General features: G+C 31.6%; 2 protein-coding genes across 2 annotated transcripts; one reads left to right on the forward strand and one right to left on the reverse strand.

The window, feature by feature from the left end:
* Positions 1–5,868: 5,868 nt before the first annotated feature.
* Positions 5,869–6,296, forward strand: LOC111420981 (uncharacterized). Its single transcript, XM_023054083.2, has 2 exons — positions 5,869–5,921; positions 5,972–6,296. The coding sequence occupies exons 1-2, from the start codon at positions 5,869–5,871 to the stop codon at positions 6,294–6,296; spliced, it is 378 nt and encodes a 125-aa protein (XP_022909851.2).
* Positions 6,297–6,862: 566 nt separating this feature from the next.
* On the reverse strand, positions 6,863–11,826 carry LOC111420969 (uncharacterized). The gene is made up of 3 exons (XM_023054070.2): positions 11,430–11,826; positions 7,774–8,016; positions 6,863–7,566 (listed from the first exon to the last, which is right to left on the reverse strand). The coding sequence occupies exons 1-3, from the start codon at positions 11,695–11,697 to the stop codon at positions 7,169–7,171; spliced, it is 909 nt and encodes a 302-aa protein (XP_022909838.2). The 5' UTR covers positions 11,698–11,826; the 3' UTR covers positions 6,863–7,168.
* Between the last annotated feature and the right edge of the window lie 5,574 nt (positions 11,827–17,400).

Below are 17,400 nucleotides of genomic sequence, written 5' to 3' on the forward strand. Positions count from 1 at the left end.
AATTGTCAATCCCTAATTGTGTACGTCCATATAGGCTTCAAGATGGAGTTATTCAAAACCAGGCCAGATATGTTTTCGCAGTTTAAACGATTATTTATTATTAACCTTTATTTAATGTAAAAATGACCTGCGCAGATTTGGTGCAATGTACTTTAATTCTTCAACATTTTTCCTATTTGTTCATTTCTTGTAACTGATTTTGGGGCGCGCAAAGAAGTAATTTGGCAGTCGATATGTTTGACAAAGATTGCGTAATTATATTGTTGATAAATATTTTAATGTATTTCATGTCGTAAGGTTGAATGCAGAACCTTTCCTATATTTCAGACTTGAAATCAGAAATAAAATTATTTTACGACAAGTACTTTTTATGAGTTATCTTTAAGATAACAAATGATCTGTTTCTCATCGCCACTCGGAGATTTGTCTCGTATGAGCTGGAATGATTCTAGTTAGATGATTTGCAACCTTTTGCAACTTCATCAATCGTTTCGTAATATGTTGATTTTTGCACAAATATCAATATATATTTGTAATTGATGCTTCTCGATTTAAACTTATTTCATCCATAGAAATAATTTCCTACAATATTCATTTTTATTGCATCAAGGCTGAATTTTTAAAACTACTAGACGAAAAAGAATAGCCCGCACAAAGGAAATTTTTAACAATGTATAGAGTCAGGTAATATATAAAAGTGGCTACAATCACAATTTATAGCGTTTCTCAAAAAGCCAGGAAGCCAAGAGTCATGTACTGAAGATGTTTCTTCTAAAACAATTCACAGAAGAATATACAAAAGATGCGAAGAACAGAGATCAAATAGTCACTTTTCTTCCATAAACGCATTCGGTACTAGAGAAGTACTTTTTGCTGCTTAAGTTCTAAGATGTACAGTTGTAAACTGTTATGTATATGCGTGTCTAATAGATCACGAAAACGTGTTCAACATCAAAATGATCAATATTCTTAAAGATGCTAACATAGATAACAAAGACCTTAGAATAACTTTAAAGCTCTGCTGGAACCAGACTGCTCTTTAATGAAGCATTTGATGGAGTAAATGAGGATATCCTCTTGAATAGAATCAGAATAAACAATATTAGATACGCAGATGATACGCTGATATTAGATACGCTGATGGCAGATAGCATAGAGGGATTACAAGCATTAGTAAACCGAATTACACACTACAGTCAGCAATATGAACTTAATATCAATGTCTAAAAAACAAAACGATGATAATCAGCAAAGAAAATATCAAAAATAAATGAGCAATGAAACAATGTACAAGAAATAGTCGTTTCCACACTGTTATATGGCATGGAATCCTGGACCTTGACAGAAGCCACAACTAGAAAACTGGAAGACTTTGAGATATGGTTGTATAGACGAGTGGTCAAAATACCATGGGTAGCTTACATGAAGAACAGGGATGTGCTGCAAAGAATGAATAAGGAATAGGAAATTATGTATACCATCAAACGCAGAACCTGGGTCATAAGAAATCAACACCGATATTCCCTGTTCTAATCCATAATGCAAAGGAAAGTCAAAGAATAAGGAGGACTCGGCAGCAGAAGAATCTCTGTCATAATATGTCCTGATCATAATTCCCAACGTGATTGCTAACATTCGAATCTTTTAGGCACCTCAAGAAGAAGATTTTTTTTTACGGAAACAACTTATTTGTGGACCTATGTTTATTACAACAATTGTTTCTTCTTATACATAAGTATTACAGGTGAGTTTAATGTTGATATTGTTTTTTACAGACCTGTGTAGTTGTCTTTCATTGGTATACAATTCGATATATGCTCAGCAGCGATAATTTTGCTCCCCAAGTACTGGAAACCTCAATACAATCTACCATCTGCCGTTTATGGACAAGCAGCGATTCTTTGAGTTTGTATAGTACGTTTTTATAGAAGCTTGTTCTTTCTAGCTGATCGATTTTTTCACCCTAATGAAGGCATTCGTGATTGTATACTTGATTTCTTTAGGTTATTTACTCTTTTATGTTTCTGCATTTTATAAGTGTTGTTTAACTTTTTGCTTTTTTCATCACATCGTTTTTCATCTTTTGCACGTCTGAAATAACTTTGCATTCCCTATAACAAACTGAATATTACACATTTTAATTTTTTATTTAAGTTGGGGTAATAATTTAGACGCTTTAATTAGTTATATTTTTTATTCTACAACAGAGTCTATTGTTTATTTTATATTTTTTCACCTAGCTTGGCTCAAATATTAAGGCAAACATCACTAGTATTTCCTCTGTTCTCCATTCTAGTTTATTTATGGCTTCCAATATATATTTTTAATCATAAGAGATTTTAGCTTTTGTTAATCCCGCGTTCTGTTGTGTTGTTTAATTATAATTATAAATAGTAAATAATTTATTCATTTAGTGTAAGAGTTTTGCAATTGTTCAAGTAATGATTTTCCTGATTTAATAGCGATTTTGACAATTCGAGCTTGTAGCTCAAAACTAGTTCCGTTTAAATAAAAAAAAAAGTTTTGATTTTTGATATATGATTATTTTTATTATGATTAATTTTTTATATATCCAATATATATAACCAGGGTTGCATCCTAAAATACAATTTGATACATAATATTTCTAAATTGTCTAAAACTGATAAACGTTACTAAAATCAAATTTTTGTATGTTAATTAAATACATACAGTGCTAGCGTAAAGTAACCCCCCCCCTGTTTAACTTCCGAACAAATTGAGATATCACTATGAACAAAAAAACGTCAATTTCTATATTTTATCAGCACAAATATTTTCTTATGGAAAATTTTGCCATCACTTTTAGTTTTTCCGGAAAATAGATCAACTTTGTTTTTTTAAATGGAACACCCAGTATATTATGGTATCTTCCGAAAGATGAAAACAATACGAATCCAACGGTACCTCACAATCAAATATCGGTTTATTAGTTTTTCGCATAAAAATTAAACAAAATGCGGAATTTTGCCGGAAAAACCAACGTATCTTCGTCGACTACCTGTCGAAATGCAATCGGCCAGGTAAATGGTGGACGGTAGGTTAACGGTCGGTATACGCTCGAGCTAAGACGGATTTAAAATTGCAAGTACAATTACTTATTTTTTTTAGAAATGAAATAAAAGTTGTTTGGAAGTATATTAAATTTATGAATTAATCATATTTTATCAAAAAATATTTATAAAGAAAAAAAGTCAATATAAGAAATGAAATTTTCTTATTAAAGATTTTGCTAGTATAGGTAACGGTTGAAAAATTTGCTTAGTGTTGTTATTGAATAATAAAAGAATTTTTTATTTATTAAGAATCAAATATTAAGTAAATTGTTCGATATGATTACCTTGAACTTCTAGGCAGTGGTACCATCTTTGTAGTGTTTCCTCTCTCACACGGCTTAACATGTGATCAATATTTTGGCAGACGTCAATAATTTTTTGTTTTAAATCCTCAATACTACCCAACGGAATTTCATATACCTTGGATTTTAAATAACCCCATAAAAAGAAATCTAAAGGTGTCAGATCTGGTGATCTTGTTGTCCATTAAAATTTTTATCAAGATAATTTCGTACCATTGGCGCATAATGTGGAGGTGCTCCGTCTTGATGAAACACTAGTTCCATTTCAAAATCGTCAGAATTCTGTTGTACAATTTGCAAAAGTCTTGAAAAAAAAACATTTACTTTCTAATGAAATTGAGTGATAACGTCACGATATTCATGTGGATTAACATCACGCCGATGCAATTTTCCACCCAAAAAGAAAGTACATTCATCACTGAAACAAATATGTTTCAAGTATAATCGATTTCGTTCAACCATATTTGTCAGTAGCTCACAAAATTCTGTTCTTCTATATCAGGGTCATCTTCTGTTAATTCATGAAGCATTTTTATTTAAAATGGATGATATTTATTCTTCTTTAAGTATTTCCACGTCTTCAAACAACGACGCGGAAATATTTAACACATCACACGTTGATGCGATAGCAGCAGACGACATCATGGGCACATTAAATACTTCTGTTAATATCTGACGACCAGTTCTTTTGCGGTCTTCGACGCTTCCAGTTTCCAAAAACTTATTCACAAGCTCTCTTAAATATTTTCGACTAATTGAATGTTCAGGAAATCGTTCCTTAAATTGTCGCCCTGTTTCATGTAGATTTCTGTCAGCACGAGCGAATATTAAAATTGCTTCGATATTGTGCTCTAAACTCCTTCTAGCCATTTTGATCTCGCCTTTCTTTGGTTATACTTGGTCGGGTAGAATTCAAAGATAGAAATGAAGGAAAATATTTGCATGCTGCCTTAAATACAAAATTTCAAAGTACCTACAAACTTTAAAATTGTTGTTATGGCAATTTTTTCTTAGAAGTTTTAAAAAGAACTTTCTTTTTATCCTTTTCTTGTATTGATTGTTTCATAAAAACATTCTAAAAGAATTGCTGATTTTAACCCTGCTTAATCCGAGCGTAGACCGACCTTTAACTGACCGTCCACCATTTATCTGGCCCATTGTATCTCGACAGGTAGTCAACGAAGATACGTTGGTTTTTCCGGCGAAATTCCGCATTTTGTTTAATTTTTATGTAAAAAACTAATAAACCGATATTTGATTGTGAGGTATCGTTGAATTCGTATTGTTTTATTCTTTCGAAAGATACCATAATATACTGGGTGTTCCATTTAAAAAAACAAAGCTGTTCCATTTTCCGGAAAAACTAAAAGTGATACCAAAATTTTCCATAAGAAAATATTTGTGCTGATAAAATATAGAAACTGACGTTTTTTTGTTCATATTGATATCTCAATCTGTTCAGAAGTTAAACAGGGGGGGGGTTACTTTACGCTAGCACTGTATGTAAACATGAATAGAATTCTAGGTGCGAGTTTAGATACCCAAAATAAAATATAATTTGAAACAGATTCATGTAAAATTAAGAAATGTCATCTCTTATGTATATACAATATACGTTTTAATGTAATGCAATGAAAAGAGGAAGTACTAAGAACAAAGAAATTGCAATTAACCGCTGTAACAAACGTCACAACCGCAAATTTCCATTTAAATAACAGGAAAGCTTCTTATTAATTCGTTATTGAAGATATTTCAATAACAATTGCATTAAATGTCAAGAATTACACCCAGTCGGAAAGTAGAAATAAATACTTCTACAAAAACTTAATCTAATTTTGTTTAGTCCCCAGAAAAACTGCAAAAAATGAAACTATCTTATTAAATTTAGCTAGCTGAATTAATTTAAATTTTTATATTATTATGTTGGCAAGTATCCGTATTGTATTTATACTAAACCGGTCGTTTTCACCTTGTTATTCATAACAAAACCGCGAAAAAAACCGATTAAAATGGAAACCAAACAACCGCCAGTTACCCAACCGAACGAAAATAGTAAAATTATATTCGTTGCTCCCATAACGGCTTATGGTGATTTTAGCGTCACGCTATTAGTTCCTTTACTTTTTGTCATTTAATTGCCAGCGCAAAACACTCTCCGAACTCTTATCGAATATAAAAGGGGCACCGATTTCTATCTGTTTCAGTGCGGACCAACCAAACTCGAGTGATATGTCATTAAAGGTAACCATTCTCACAAAAAATTTTTCCTCTCAAGTCTTATCATAATTTTTTAATACTTTTTATATTTCAGTTTATAGTTACGTGTGCCTTCGTGGCATACATCTCGGTTCAAGCCGCAAACGGATGGGAATACAAAGAGGAACACCATGAAGGAGATAGAGAACTTGCGGAAGCTCATGCACAGGATAGGCATGGAGGCGGAGGAGGTGGTGGAGGTGGTGGGGGCGGCCATGGTGGTGGCGATGAAGGTCATGGCGGTGGTGGTGGAGGCGGAGGAGGTGGAGGAGGGGGAAAGGATCCCAAAGTGAAGAAATACAGTTATAGCTACAGTTATGGAAAGGGCCATTCCCATAGTTATGATAGCAAGAAGGATGGTAAAGATGGTGGTGGAGGAGGAGGTGGTGGTGGTGGTAGTGAAGGACATGAAGAGGGTGGACATAGAAGAGATGGAAGTGGAGGAAGACATGGAGGAGGCAGTGGTGGAGGAGGAGGTGGAGGACATGGTGGTCACGGAGGAGGAGGAGGAGGTGGTGGTGGTGGACATGGTGGTCATGGAGGAGGAGGAGGAGGAGGAGGTAGTGGCGGACATGGTAGTCATGGAGGAGGAAGTCATGGAGGTGATGGTGGTCATGGCGGTGGTGGCGGTGGCGGAGGAGGTGGCGATCATGGTTGCCATTGAGAAGAATTGTTGTTTCCTAATTTATCTGTTAAATAAAATGTGTAAAGTTAAGATAAACTATTTTTTTTTAAATAGATGGTTGTTTTTTATGAATTAAAAGTTGCAATTTAAAAATCCCATACATTTGAGATAAGTTGTAATCGACTCATTAATTCTTAACTCCTTCAAAAAATTATTTACTTATATCAAGAATCCTTTTCTAAATATTTTATATCTTAAATCTCATTATAATTTTATGCCATCTAAAAATACCATCTCTTAGCTTGAATTTAAAATATATAACATTTCTTAATCTCTAAAAATTGATTCTCTAGACTCTAGATCATAACTGATGTATTTTTTCATGCAAGATTTGTAAAAAAGACAAAATGTTTAGAATCGTTTATTAGAACACATTAATTTACATATCTATTTAGGTACAAAAACAAATTTTAAACTGTAAAATATTACATGACTAGTTAAACGATTAATCTACCAAAACTATAAATAAATATAAACTTCATTCAAATGTGTATTCGCGAAATTTCTGTTAATAAATAATTTATAAACTACTTATATGTTTCTAAACGTACCATCGAACTAGAAAAGATGGAAACAAAAAATGCGTTTGGCACTAAAAAAATCTAACTTACATTAGGTGTACGTTAAGTCTTAAATATTAAGTATAAATCGTTTAATTAAACATACAAAAAATGATTCTTAAAGAAAAGGTAAAAGTACGTTTCGTAACATTTCACTTATTTCTTATTGGTTAAAATTCAACCAACTGAGAAATAGAATTTGATATTATTGCACAACATGAACCGCTTATATCTAATTCTATCAAAAGAAAAAAGTAACATGAATCGGAATATAATTAACGTCAAAATTAGTTATTGGTCCCAAGAATAATTTGGTTTATCGTTTACTTTCGTGTAAACAAGACCTTGAGGTTTCTGTTTCGAATAAGCCGAATCTTGCGCAAATTTCTTCGTTTCATCATAAGACCGTGACCATCCACCGTGCCAATCTTCCTCGCCACCATCATAATGATGTTGATGTTGGGCGTGTTCATAATAAATTACTTTCTGTGGTTGATGACCTTTCTTCAATTCTAAATAAAATCTTGCAGCGTTTAATAAAAGACTCGCCAAAGCTATGAATAAGAATTTAACTTGCAGATGAATGGCGAGAGCTTTTAATATAAGTTTTATTTTTGTTGCGGCGACAGCACCCAATAATAATAATTTTATTATGGCCTTCTTCTTCTTTTTCTTTTTACCTCTGCCTTCTAAAAATAAAATTAATACAATAAAATTTTAGATCGTCAGGCACATACTATAACTGTCCATGTTAACTGTTAGTTCAGAGAAATACCTAAAATTTTCCACCGCTACCATTTACTGTTAGATACTCACATAAATTAAATTATAAGCAACGATTACTCGATAAAATCACCTTTTCATCGGTAAATCGAAAATTAATTCTTTATCCTTACCTTCAACTTGTCTCGATTTATCTTCTTTCGCTTCATCTTTATCACCCTCCTCTTCTTCATCTCCTTCTTCCAACTCGGTCTCATCATTGCTATTTTCTTTACCGTCTCTAAACAAACCGGATATACCATCTTTAAACATATCAGTTAGCTCTGATATTATACTATTTAAAGAGTCCATTAAGGCTGAAGGTTTCGATGATTCTTCTGCTCTTCCGGATTCAACGACTTGTGCATCGGCTTCATCTAAAAGTAAAATGAGATAAAATGAGAAATGAGGGAAACAAGTGATTTGATAATGTTGTATAATGTGAACAGGTTGTTTAACTTCTTCTGACTAGGTCATTTTACCGCTACACACAATGGAAAACATTTCGTTGTAGTGCTTCGATACACAGGCTTGAACTATTTGACAAGAACCAACTGACGTGTGTTGCTTGTTATTCGAGAAGAACTTGTAACGCTCGTGCGGTGACCGTTATTGCTATAGATTTTAATAAAAATAAAAAATACGGTCGGTTTCGGTTTGTTATGATATACATTTTAATAACATTCTTCCTTTTACATTGAGTGGTCAATTAACTAAGTTTTATGAGTTATGAGCATTAAGTAATTTTAAAGACTATAAAACGTTATGTTTATATTTGGCATGGTATAACAATTAAATTGTTTATGGGTTTTATGATGTTAATAATAATAAAAAGAGATGAATAATTGGAAACGAGAAAGTGGGTTTACTTCTTTAATATTTATCAAACGTCAGGTGTCTACACAAATCAAAAATAATATTTCTAAATGAAAGTAGCTCAACGGTAGTTTATATTGTTGTAAAAATTAATACTTAATACTGTTGTAAATTTATCGATGACATGTTTTGTTAGTGTTGAGAATAGGCTTGTGTTTGGTTTTATTGATTTATAAGTCAAGTACAATAATTAGTCTTATAAATCATGATTCGATGAGTTTTGGCCATAACAAACTACTTTAAGAAATGTGGTTGTCAAAACACTAACTTTTTTATGATTATTTGTTAGCTATGTAGAAATGGTGCATCTTGACATTGATCTTCCTCATTACTAGCGGTGAGAGCAAGTCTGCTCAATCTACTTAGTGTTGCTATCATCTTTCAAAGAACCTGCAACATGATTCTGTACTTGCTTTACAAATTTTCATGTTGTTCTTTAACTCAATACTATCCCTTGACGTCAAATTATTTAAACATTCCCATTTATTCTCTATATTTTTACTTTCCATATGAATTCTGATGTTTTCCACTTTCCATTTTGCAATTTTTTCGTTTTTATACGATCAAAACGTATAAATGGAGAGATAGAGAAACAGCAGGGAAATTTATTCTTTACTATTTCTGTGTGGTTTTGCTGTTTGCATTGTTCTCTCTCTCGTCTCTGCCATTATATAATACCATAAGATGGTAACTACCAATTTATGATCCTCTTCTTTCTTTTTGTCCTGTGTTTTTCTTCTCGTGTACTGCTCTTCATGTTTCGATATTCACCACCAGTTCGTTGTATCTTATGTATGCTCAATATCCTTTCTTTCTGGCCTCTTCCAATTATGGGATCGGAAGCTTTCTTTGCTTTTCTCTTTCTTTTCGCATTTCTCTTCATTAATCCATACTTTTTATTTTCTTAAAGATTTCTTTCTTGATGCTTTCTGTAATTAATTTCCCCAATATTGGGTTGTTCCTGTTGTAGTCTCTTTCCGATTCTTCTCACCTCATCTATTCCATTCATCTATCTGATACTTGATCCACGTTATAATATATTCCTTAGATATAAATCTTAGTATTTTCACACTCTAGCCAAAATACTACGATGTTATTTCTTATCGTTATAGATCTAAATTTAGATCTACATAATCATGCATAATTTCAGCATGGATTTAAAAAAATCTGTTATCCAATAAGTTAACGATTGAAAAAATAATTTATAAATAAATACTAAAAGTGTTAAAATGTTAATGTTGATCTTCACGGTTTGAATATCAAATCGAATTAGCAAATTGCTCAGTTTGCTTTGGGAAAGAATTTTAAATTTACCCAATCAATTAGATTAACCCACTTTTTCAGGTTCAGGTCCTCCTTTTTTTTAAGGTAAGTATTCAAGGTGGGAACTTAAACTCTGGTCGACCGATGCTTCTTGGGTCAATGAAAGTGGGTATCCATTATAACGGTATACATGTCTATAAAGAGCGAACAACGTTCGGTGTCGCAGACGAATACGAAAAAATGTCTGTGTTGATTGAAAATCCAAATGAAACTCAATACAAATTATATGAACTTTCCAAATAAAACTAGTTTTGGGTTGTTTATGTAAATGCAACGTTTTCTTTTTGGTTAAAAATATGTAAGAATTTGTAAATGCTAGGGAAAGTTTGTAAAAAAATGTCTTTATATCGAGAATTATGCATATTGTAGAAAACTTGTTATTAACTAGGGTACAGAAAGTGACTTCAACAAATTACATTTTTTGGTAAAAAGTATTTATTTTTTGCAATTTTCTTGGTAACAGTTCAATATACCTTTAAGATTCTTTTCTAAACACTCTTCTTTGATTTTGCTTTCCATATAATACACTTTCGCTTAATCTATTCTTCTTTTTTACTTTATTTATTAATTTTTGCTTTACCTCACGGTTTCATATAAAGCGTAGAAAGTTTAAAAATCAACTCCTTTTCGCCGAGATAACGAAGAAATCGACTCCCCTACTTACCTGGATTTAAAACTAGATTACCAACGTTTGCACCAATTAAATCATAAAAATCATAACGGTTTAAATGATTCCTTAATTATTTGGTGCTAAACTGATAAATTGACTTATTTGCATAAATTAAGGTATAAAATGTTACAACTTCCTACCAACGCCTCTTTACTTGAATAAATCAAATTATAAACCGCATTTAAGTTATGTCGTCACCTAAACGATGACTTCCTGCGTAATGAAGCAAAAACCATCAATAATTGAATTCGATCTGAAGCTTTAATAGAAAAGATGTATTACTATTAATTTTTTTACTTCTTATGAGAATTTTCACTCGTATTTATGTAAATTAAAAGGTGAAAATGACCTTAATAAGCTATCCTAATAAGTGAAAATCAGTTTTAAACGTAGTTTACATAATATCTAGGTCGTATGATATATTATCTTTGGAAGATATAATAATCAATAACTATGACAACTGTTAATATATGATTGCATTTCCTGTTGGAGAAGCTTGATTAGAAATCTATCACAGCCGTTTAAACAAGGTAATATTATGGCGAATCTTAATTATAAATTTAATTAATTGGTAATGACAGAAATAAATTTATTTATACGGGTTAAGTAGATTTCTTTAAATTTATTGGAATTTAATTAATTTAAAATTCAGGTTATAAATATACCGTTGGGAGATTTCAACACTTAAAATTCATTACAGATTCTCGACAATTTCTTTCGATAGCTTATAAAAGTTCTAGGCCACTTTACATAAGCACCAATAAAACACATCTGTTAATGTATTAAAAACAACCTCTCTTAAACCGATAATTTTCATTACCGTTAAGCAATAAGATGATTAAATCTTGTGTATGAAGAACACCTTTTCATTAGTACTCGAATATTGTGCTTTACTGCAATGTGGTTTTAGAAAAAACTTACCCCAAAATGATTTATTGGCATCAACAACCATTAAATCAGCTTTATCCAAGATACATTTTCCATCCAATGTACCAATACAAAGTGCCATATCCACCAAATTCCTTAAATTCCTCGACTTCCAACTTAATCCTTGTGATGTTGGATTTTGTGGTAATTCTTCAACACTATTTCTCGCTATCGAAATATCTTTTGGATGCAACCTTTGACATTTTCCACCGGTGATGATTAAAAGAAGCAGGGGTGAAACAACTAAGAGGAAACTCTTCATTTTGATATAAATTTAATTCAATGAATCATGAAATTTTCGCGCACTCCAATTATTTTTTAAGATAGAATTTTCTCTGAGCTCCAGGAGCACCAGTTCTTCTCACCTTGAACTTGAAAACGTTTCTGGAAGGCCATAGGTTGAGTCGAGGCATTTATAAGTAAGAGAGATCGCTGCGAAGAATCGCGCTGGTGGTTCACTTTAAAGAAGAAATGTGGAACGCCCGGCTTCTCCGATATTGCTTGCCTTTGAGTATTCCCTATAAAGTGAAGTTACGCGGGTGATTTACTATATATAAATTTATTCTGTTAGATAGGTATTTTAATCCTGTTTATGATAACATGATAACATTTTGTTATTTATTACATCTTCATCATTCCTACTTAGATACATATCAATTTTCTGTACAGAAGGTAAAATTACAGTAGACGTTTCATGCAATTAATCACGTCACTTTAGAATAAACGCCTTTCAAGTAAACTTTACCTTTCGTTCGATCTAAATGTACAAGAACAGCCTCCGGCTGTTAGCACATAACTTTGCGAAGATGCTCTTACGGTACTTCCCACGTTTTGGAAACGTTTTGATGAACCAATTTAATCAATGTAAACAGTGCGTTTCTTAAGGAACTATTAGTGATTAACTAAGATTAGTGTCGCAAAATGAGTATAGTTTAAGGATTACAATGAAATTGACTTAATAAGAGACCGGAAAATAAGTTACTGATTTCTAACTGGATTTCCAACGTTTTCTTCCGATTACAGTTGTAAACTAGTATTTCAATCAATGAACGACGTTTTAAGCCAACATAAAATATCTTAGAAAGCTTTGTCAAGAGAAAACTCTGTTTCCTAATTTAAAAGATTTTATGTGAATAAATTATTAGAGTTACTGCTGATAACAACAATAACTTGCCCTGCATCTCCAAGTGTGTATGTTGTAAACTAAACAAGATTTGACTGCATAAAAAAGCTATTTTTATTTTTATCACAATTTATTATTAGTTCTTCTCATGCCTCTTGATCTATGATATACGGCCTCAATGCAGTCTTGCCCCATTTTTGCAGTAAGTCCCCTATGTGTGGCCTAATTAAGCGGATGTTCCCATTAAATAACGGACCAAATAAGCGAAGTGCCATGTACTACATCAAATATATCGGGTCATTTATTTACAGGAAGGAAAAAAAGATCATGTCTATGCCATTCCTTTATAGTTTGGTTATTAGATGTCAGATTAGTCTGGGGTCCTTGACTGGTATACGAAACTCACTTAATTTCTACTCCCGACACTCACTGTGTATGAAGATCAATACAAAGCGTATGAAAAAGAGATTATCCAATACACTACAGAAAGAAGTCAAATTCAGAAAGCTCCTTTTCCTGTAACCTATCATGTAGTCGTCCAACATTGCTTATAAAATCAATCGTTCGGATTGTGATATCGTTGTTATATCAGGACATCATAACAGCTTAAACCTAGATTACAGCAACATGAAGTACACTAAGAAATCTAACTCTAGAGTCCACTATCCATCCTTGTCAAGAAAATGATTTATCCTAAAAGGCTTAGAAAATAACTCATTTTCGCAATAATTCTAATAAAAAAACTAATCAAATTAACCAAACAAGCACGTCCTAATAAGAAATAATTAAAAATGACGGAAAAATAATCATCATTTTGCGGTTTTCAAATCGTAATTACACACTTGAAGAACTCCAATTAAACTGTAAGAGATATAGCGTTGATTAAAAGACAAAAAGTTCCTCATAAAATCATTTCGTTTTATTTTAAATACACTTTATAATTAATTAGTAGTTGATACTAGAAAGTGTGAGTTACATCGTCGTTACTCCTGAGTTCTCAGGAGTGCTAATTTGATAAGAAAACATCATGTCGAAGAAGGTCAGTAAGGTGAAGATTCGGTTTTTCTGTAAATAGCAAATTTTCAATGCAGATCTGAGTGTTTAAGTAGGTTTTCATGTTTTCTGTACCTATCCATACAGATTACAAATTATCACAGATTCTCGACATAGTTTCAAAGTAAGTTGAATTTTAAATTTAAAATCATAACTATATACTTGACTATACCATATCTTTATTATTATTTTTAATGTCGTGTTCAACTTCAACTTTCTATCATTTTTAGCAAAAGCGAATATGTTTACTAATAATTTAATTTAGAAACATTAAAAAGATTTAAAGAAATCTACAACTTTCTAATTTTTTATATTTGGTCTTTTTTTAATTCTAAATCTTAATGAGTGTTACATTTATAATAAATTTTCCAACGATTTTTTAATTTATTCTTAATTTCGTGATCTAGATTTTATATCCTACTTATAAATTTTCCAAAAAATCATTTGGAATATTTCGAAATTCAAATTCGCTGTAGATAATCGATAAAATGTATTATTGTAACATATGACACAAAAACCCGGATTGTAACTGGACGAATGAAAGCAGATCTCTTTTACAGGTGTAAACAAAGAAATTGCTTTAAGTGGATGCTTAAACAAGGGCAAATAAGTTGAAAGAATATTCTTTTCTAGTGTTGTTGAAATTTTTTTTGCAATTTATTTAATTTTATAAACAATTCTTAATATTTACTTACGATTAAGATTTAAAACGGAGAAAGTGTAGCGTGTAATAGCTGTATATTTTATTAACCTAGTTAATTATTATTAATGGAATAATAAATTGCTCCAGAAAATGCATATAAGAAAATAACGATGAAAACGATCAATATAGTTGTGTTAAATCTGGTTCTGGCAGCCGATTTCTATAACATCTCCACTTATCTTCCGGATACTTTTAGCCGTTACGAAGACGTTTCGATCAGTGAAACTGTCCCAGATAAATTCGACGTTGACATGTCGATAATTGACCTGGCCACACCGGAGGAAGCCGATTTTGATACCAAGATACATTTCTCGTCGTTACTTTCAAAGACATGCTTCAAATTGTCGTAACTGCAAGATATTGTTAAATTTGAAAGGTGGATCGTAATGAATTATCTATTATTATGGTTATTATTTTGTGTCCCAACCGTAACTAATACAACGAAATCAATTCATGGTCGGTTGTAGTGATCTTGAGTTAATAATTTTAACTTAATTTCTAACAATCTAATACTTATGAAATTTTCACATAATCACTAAGGATATCTGTTTTACGATTTATACATAGTTTCGGCTCGTCCTTGGAGGTGGTGTGGATACTTTCCTCCGGGTTATGGGGTCACTCTTTTCATTCTAGGTCGTCTGCCTTCTCCGTCCATAAGTTACACGCCGGATGTCTCATTTTATATTTCGCAGACGTTTCAGACACTGTTTGTGGTTGTTACCTCTTACGCTGACAAAAGGAATGATCGAACCGTTATGGATGATTCATATAAATCGGCTTCTTACTCCAAATAACATACGATTGGTAAGCTGAATAAGTTATACGTGGTCGACAAAATTGTCGTAGTATCGTTAACACTGATCTTAAAAATAATCAAACAAATAACCGTTAAATCAACAAACGAAACGTTATCGCATTGTATCATTAAATTTATTATAAAGTTGAAAAGATCTATTTAGAGAGAAAATAATTTACGGCAAGATTGGTGTTATTATTGTAATAAAAGTGAGGATGTAACGTTTAATGGTATTATGCGTCGTTAATCATCTTTTAAAAGTAGTTCAATCGTTTGAAGATTATATGTAAGCAGCACCATTTTCTATTTTAGCATCTGTTAATCTAATAGCTTCCTCAAATAAAACAAAAGTGTTTTCTCTCAAAGAAAGTTTGAGTGCGGTTTAAACGTGTGTGCTCTGTTAGCAATCTTAGTCACGTTTATATAGGCTAGGAATGTGATGGATTTTGGACTAAAAAAACTTAAGTAATGAAAGCGTCTCAAATTGATCCGGTTTCTATGAACGATTTATGACATAATACATAAAAAGAATATCTTTCTTTGTATAATTACATAACTCAATTACATTAAATTAAACCGTAAAACATTGAGACATATTTTCCATTTAAATGTTTTAACATTTTTTCTTTAATATTAAAATGTCACATAAATGTACTGTGTTAAGCAATAATAAGGAGAAATCAGAAAGCTGATAAGATATGTCAACTTATTTGGGTCTAAGATACAAAATGAACTTTTTGATGCTGATTTAATTAATGAAGTAACCCTAAAAAAAGGATACTTTATTTAATAATTGGCAATATTTCCACAAGGATCCTGCTAGAAATGAATTCTACAGCGAATTTTGAAAGTTATCGATGAAAATTGCAACATTGAAAATTTTATCAAAACTTCAAATATTGTTTTCTCATAAACTAAAAGTTTTTTTTCAAAACGGGTTGGTTCATTGGAAAGAGGACAGTTTTATTAACACTTTGGGAAATTTTCATACTCATATTCCAAGATATGGATTTTATACGAATTTTTAAAACTTAATCGGCGAAAATTACAAAATTCGTAAAAATTGTCGATTATTTCAAAAATTTATTTCTCAAGAACTAAAAGTGATTTTTCAAAACGCCTTTTTGCATTAGAAAGAGGATACTTTAATTAATAATTGGTGATATTTCCACAATGATCCTTCAAGAAATTAATTTTATAGCGAATTTTGAAAATTATCGATGAAAATTGTAACATCGAAAATTTTATCAAAACTTCAAATATTGTTTTCTCAAAAACTAAAAGTTTTTTTTCAAAACTGGTTGGTTCATTGGAAAGAGGACACTTTTATTAACACTTTGGGAAATATTCATACTCATATTCCAAGTAATCGATTTTTTACGAATTATTAAAATTTAATCGGCGAAAATTGCAAAATTCGAAAAAATTGTCGATTATTTCAAAAATTTATTTCTCAAGAACTAAAAGTGATTTTTCAAAACGGCTTTTTGCATTAAAAAGAGGTTACTTTAATTAATAATCAAAAGTGATAACAGCGACAGTGCTATTAGTAATGAATGTGATGATTAATTACAAGCGAAGAGAAGAAAACTAGACGAAACTGCAACAAGAGATTTTATATATCGCATTGGGATTGTTACAATGAGGTTGCTGATGACAAAACTGATATAAATAAAGTTGTATTCAATGAAAAAAGTCCTATTGGGGTTGAACTTGATTATTACCTGCAGTATCCAACACCTAAAAGAGATACTAATTCCTGTGAATGGTGGAGTACTAAGTAATAGGTTTTTAATATCCGTCCCACCACTAATTTTAACGTTACTAAAATTTTCAAATTTTCAGCAGATCTATTATTGAACTTACAAGGAATCGTGCAGGAACAAACATGCTTTTGTAATCTTTCGGTGACCTACTATTTTAGCTTCATGAATTCTTAACGAACATGAAGGCCCAACCCTTTTTTAGTGTGATGTCCCTGTTTTTATTGCAACGTTGTAAATTAATTACGGAACACCGAATATTTGGTTTCCTGCGCCTCATCAATAGATGGCCTTCAGTGCACTGTTATATATTCCACTGTTTATAACTATTTGAAAGAATTTTTATGGTTTGGTTATGTGCCTCTATAAACATCTTTTACCAATGAAATAGAGTAACCTTACAATACCAAAATAACGAAACATGAATCCCTAGGAAGCCTAATTGTGTTACATGCGCAGTAATAGATGTAGATGTGGACAGGTAGACAATCAGAGGTTGTGTACTCTAATTAACTTCTAATTAT

The sequence above is a fragment of the Onthophagus taurus genome, chromosome 7, assembly GCF_036711975.1.
Source record: "Onthophagus taurus isolate NC chromosome 7, IU_Otau_3.0, whole genome shotgun sequence".
Classification (NCBI taxonomy): domain Eukaryota; kingdom Metazoa; phylum Arthropoda; class Insecta; order Coleoptera; family Scarabaeidae; genus Onthophagus; species Onthophagus taurus.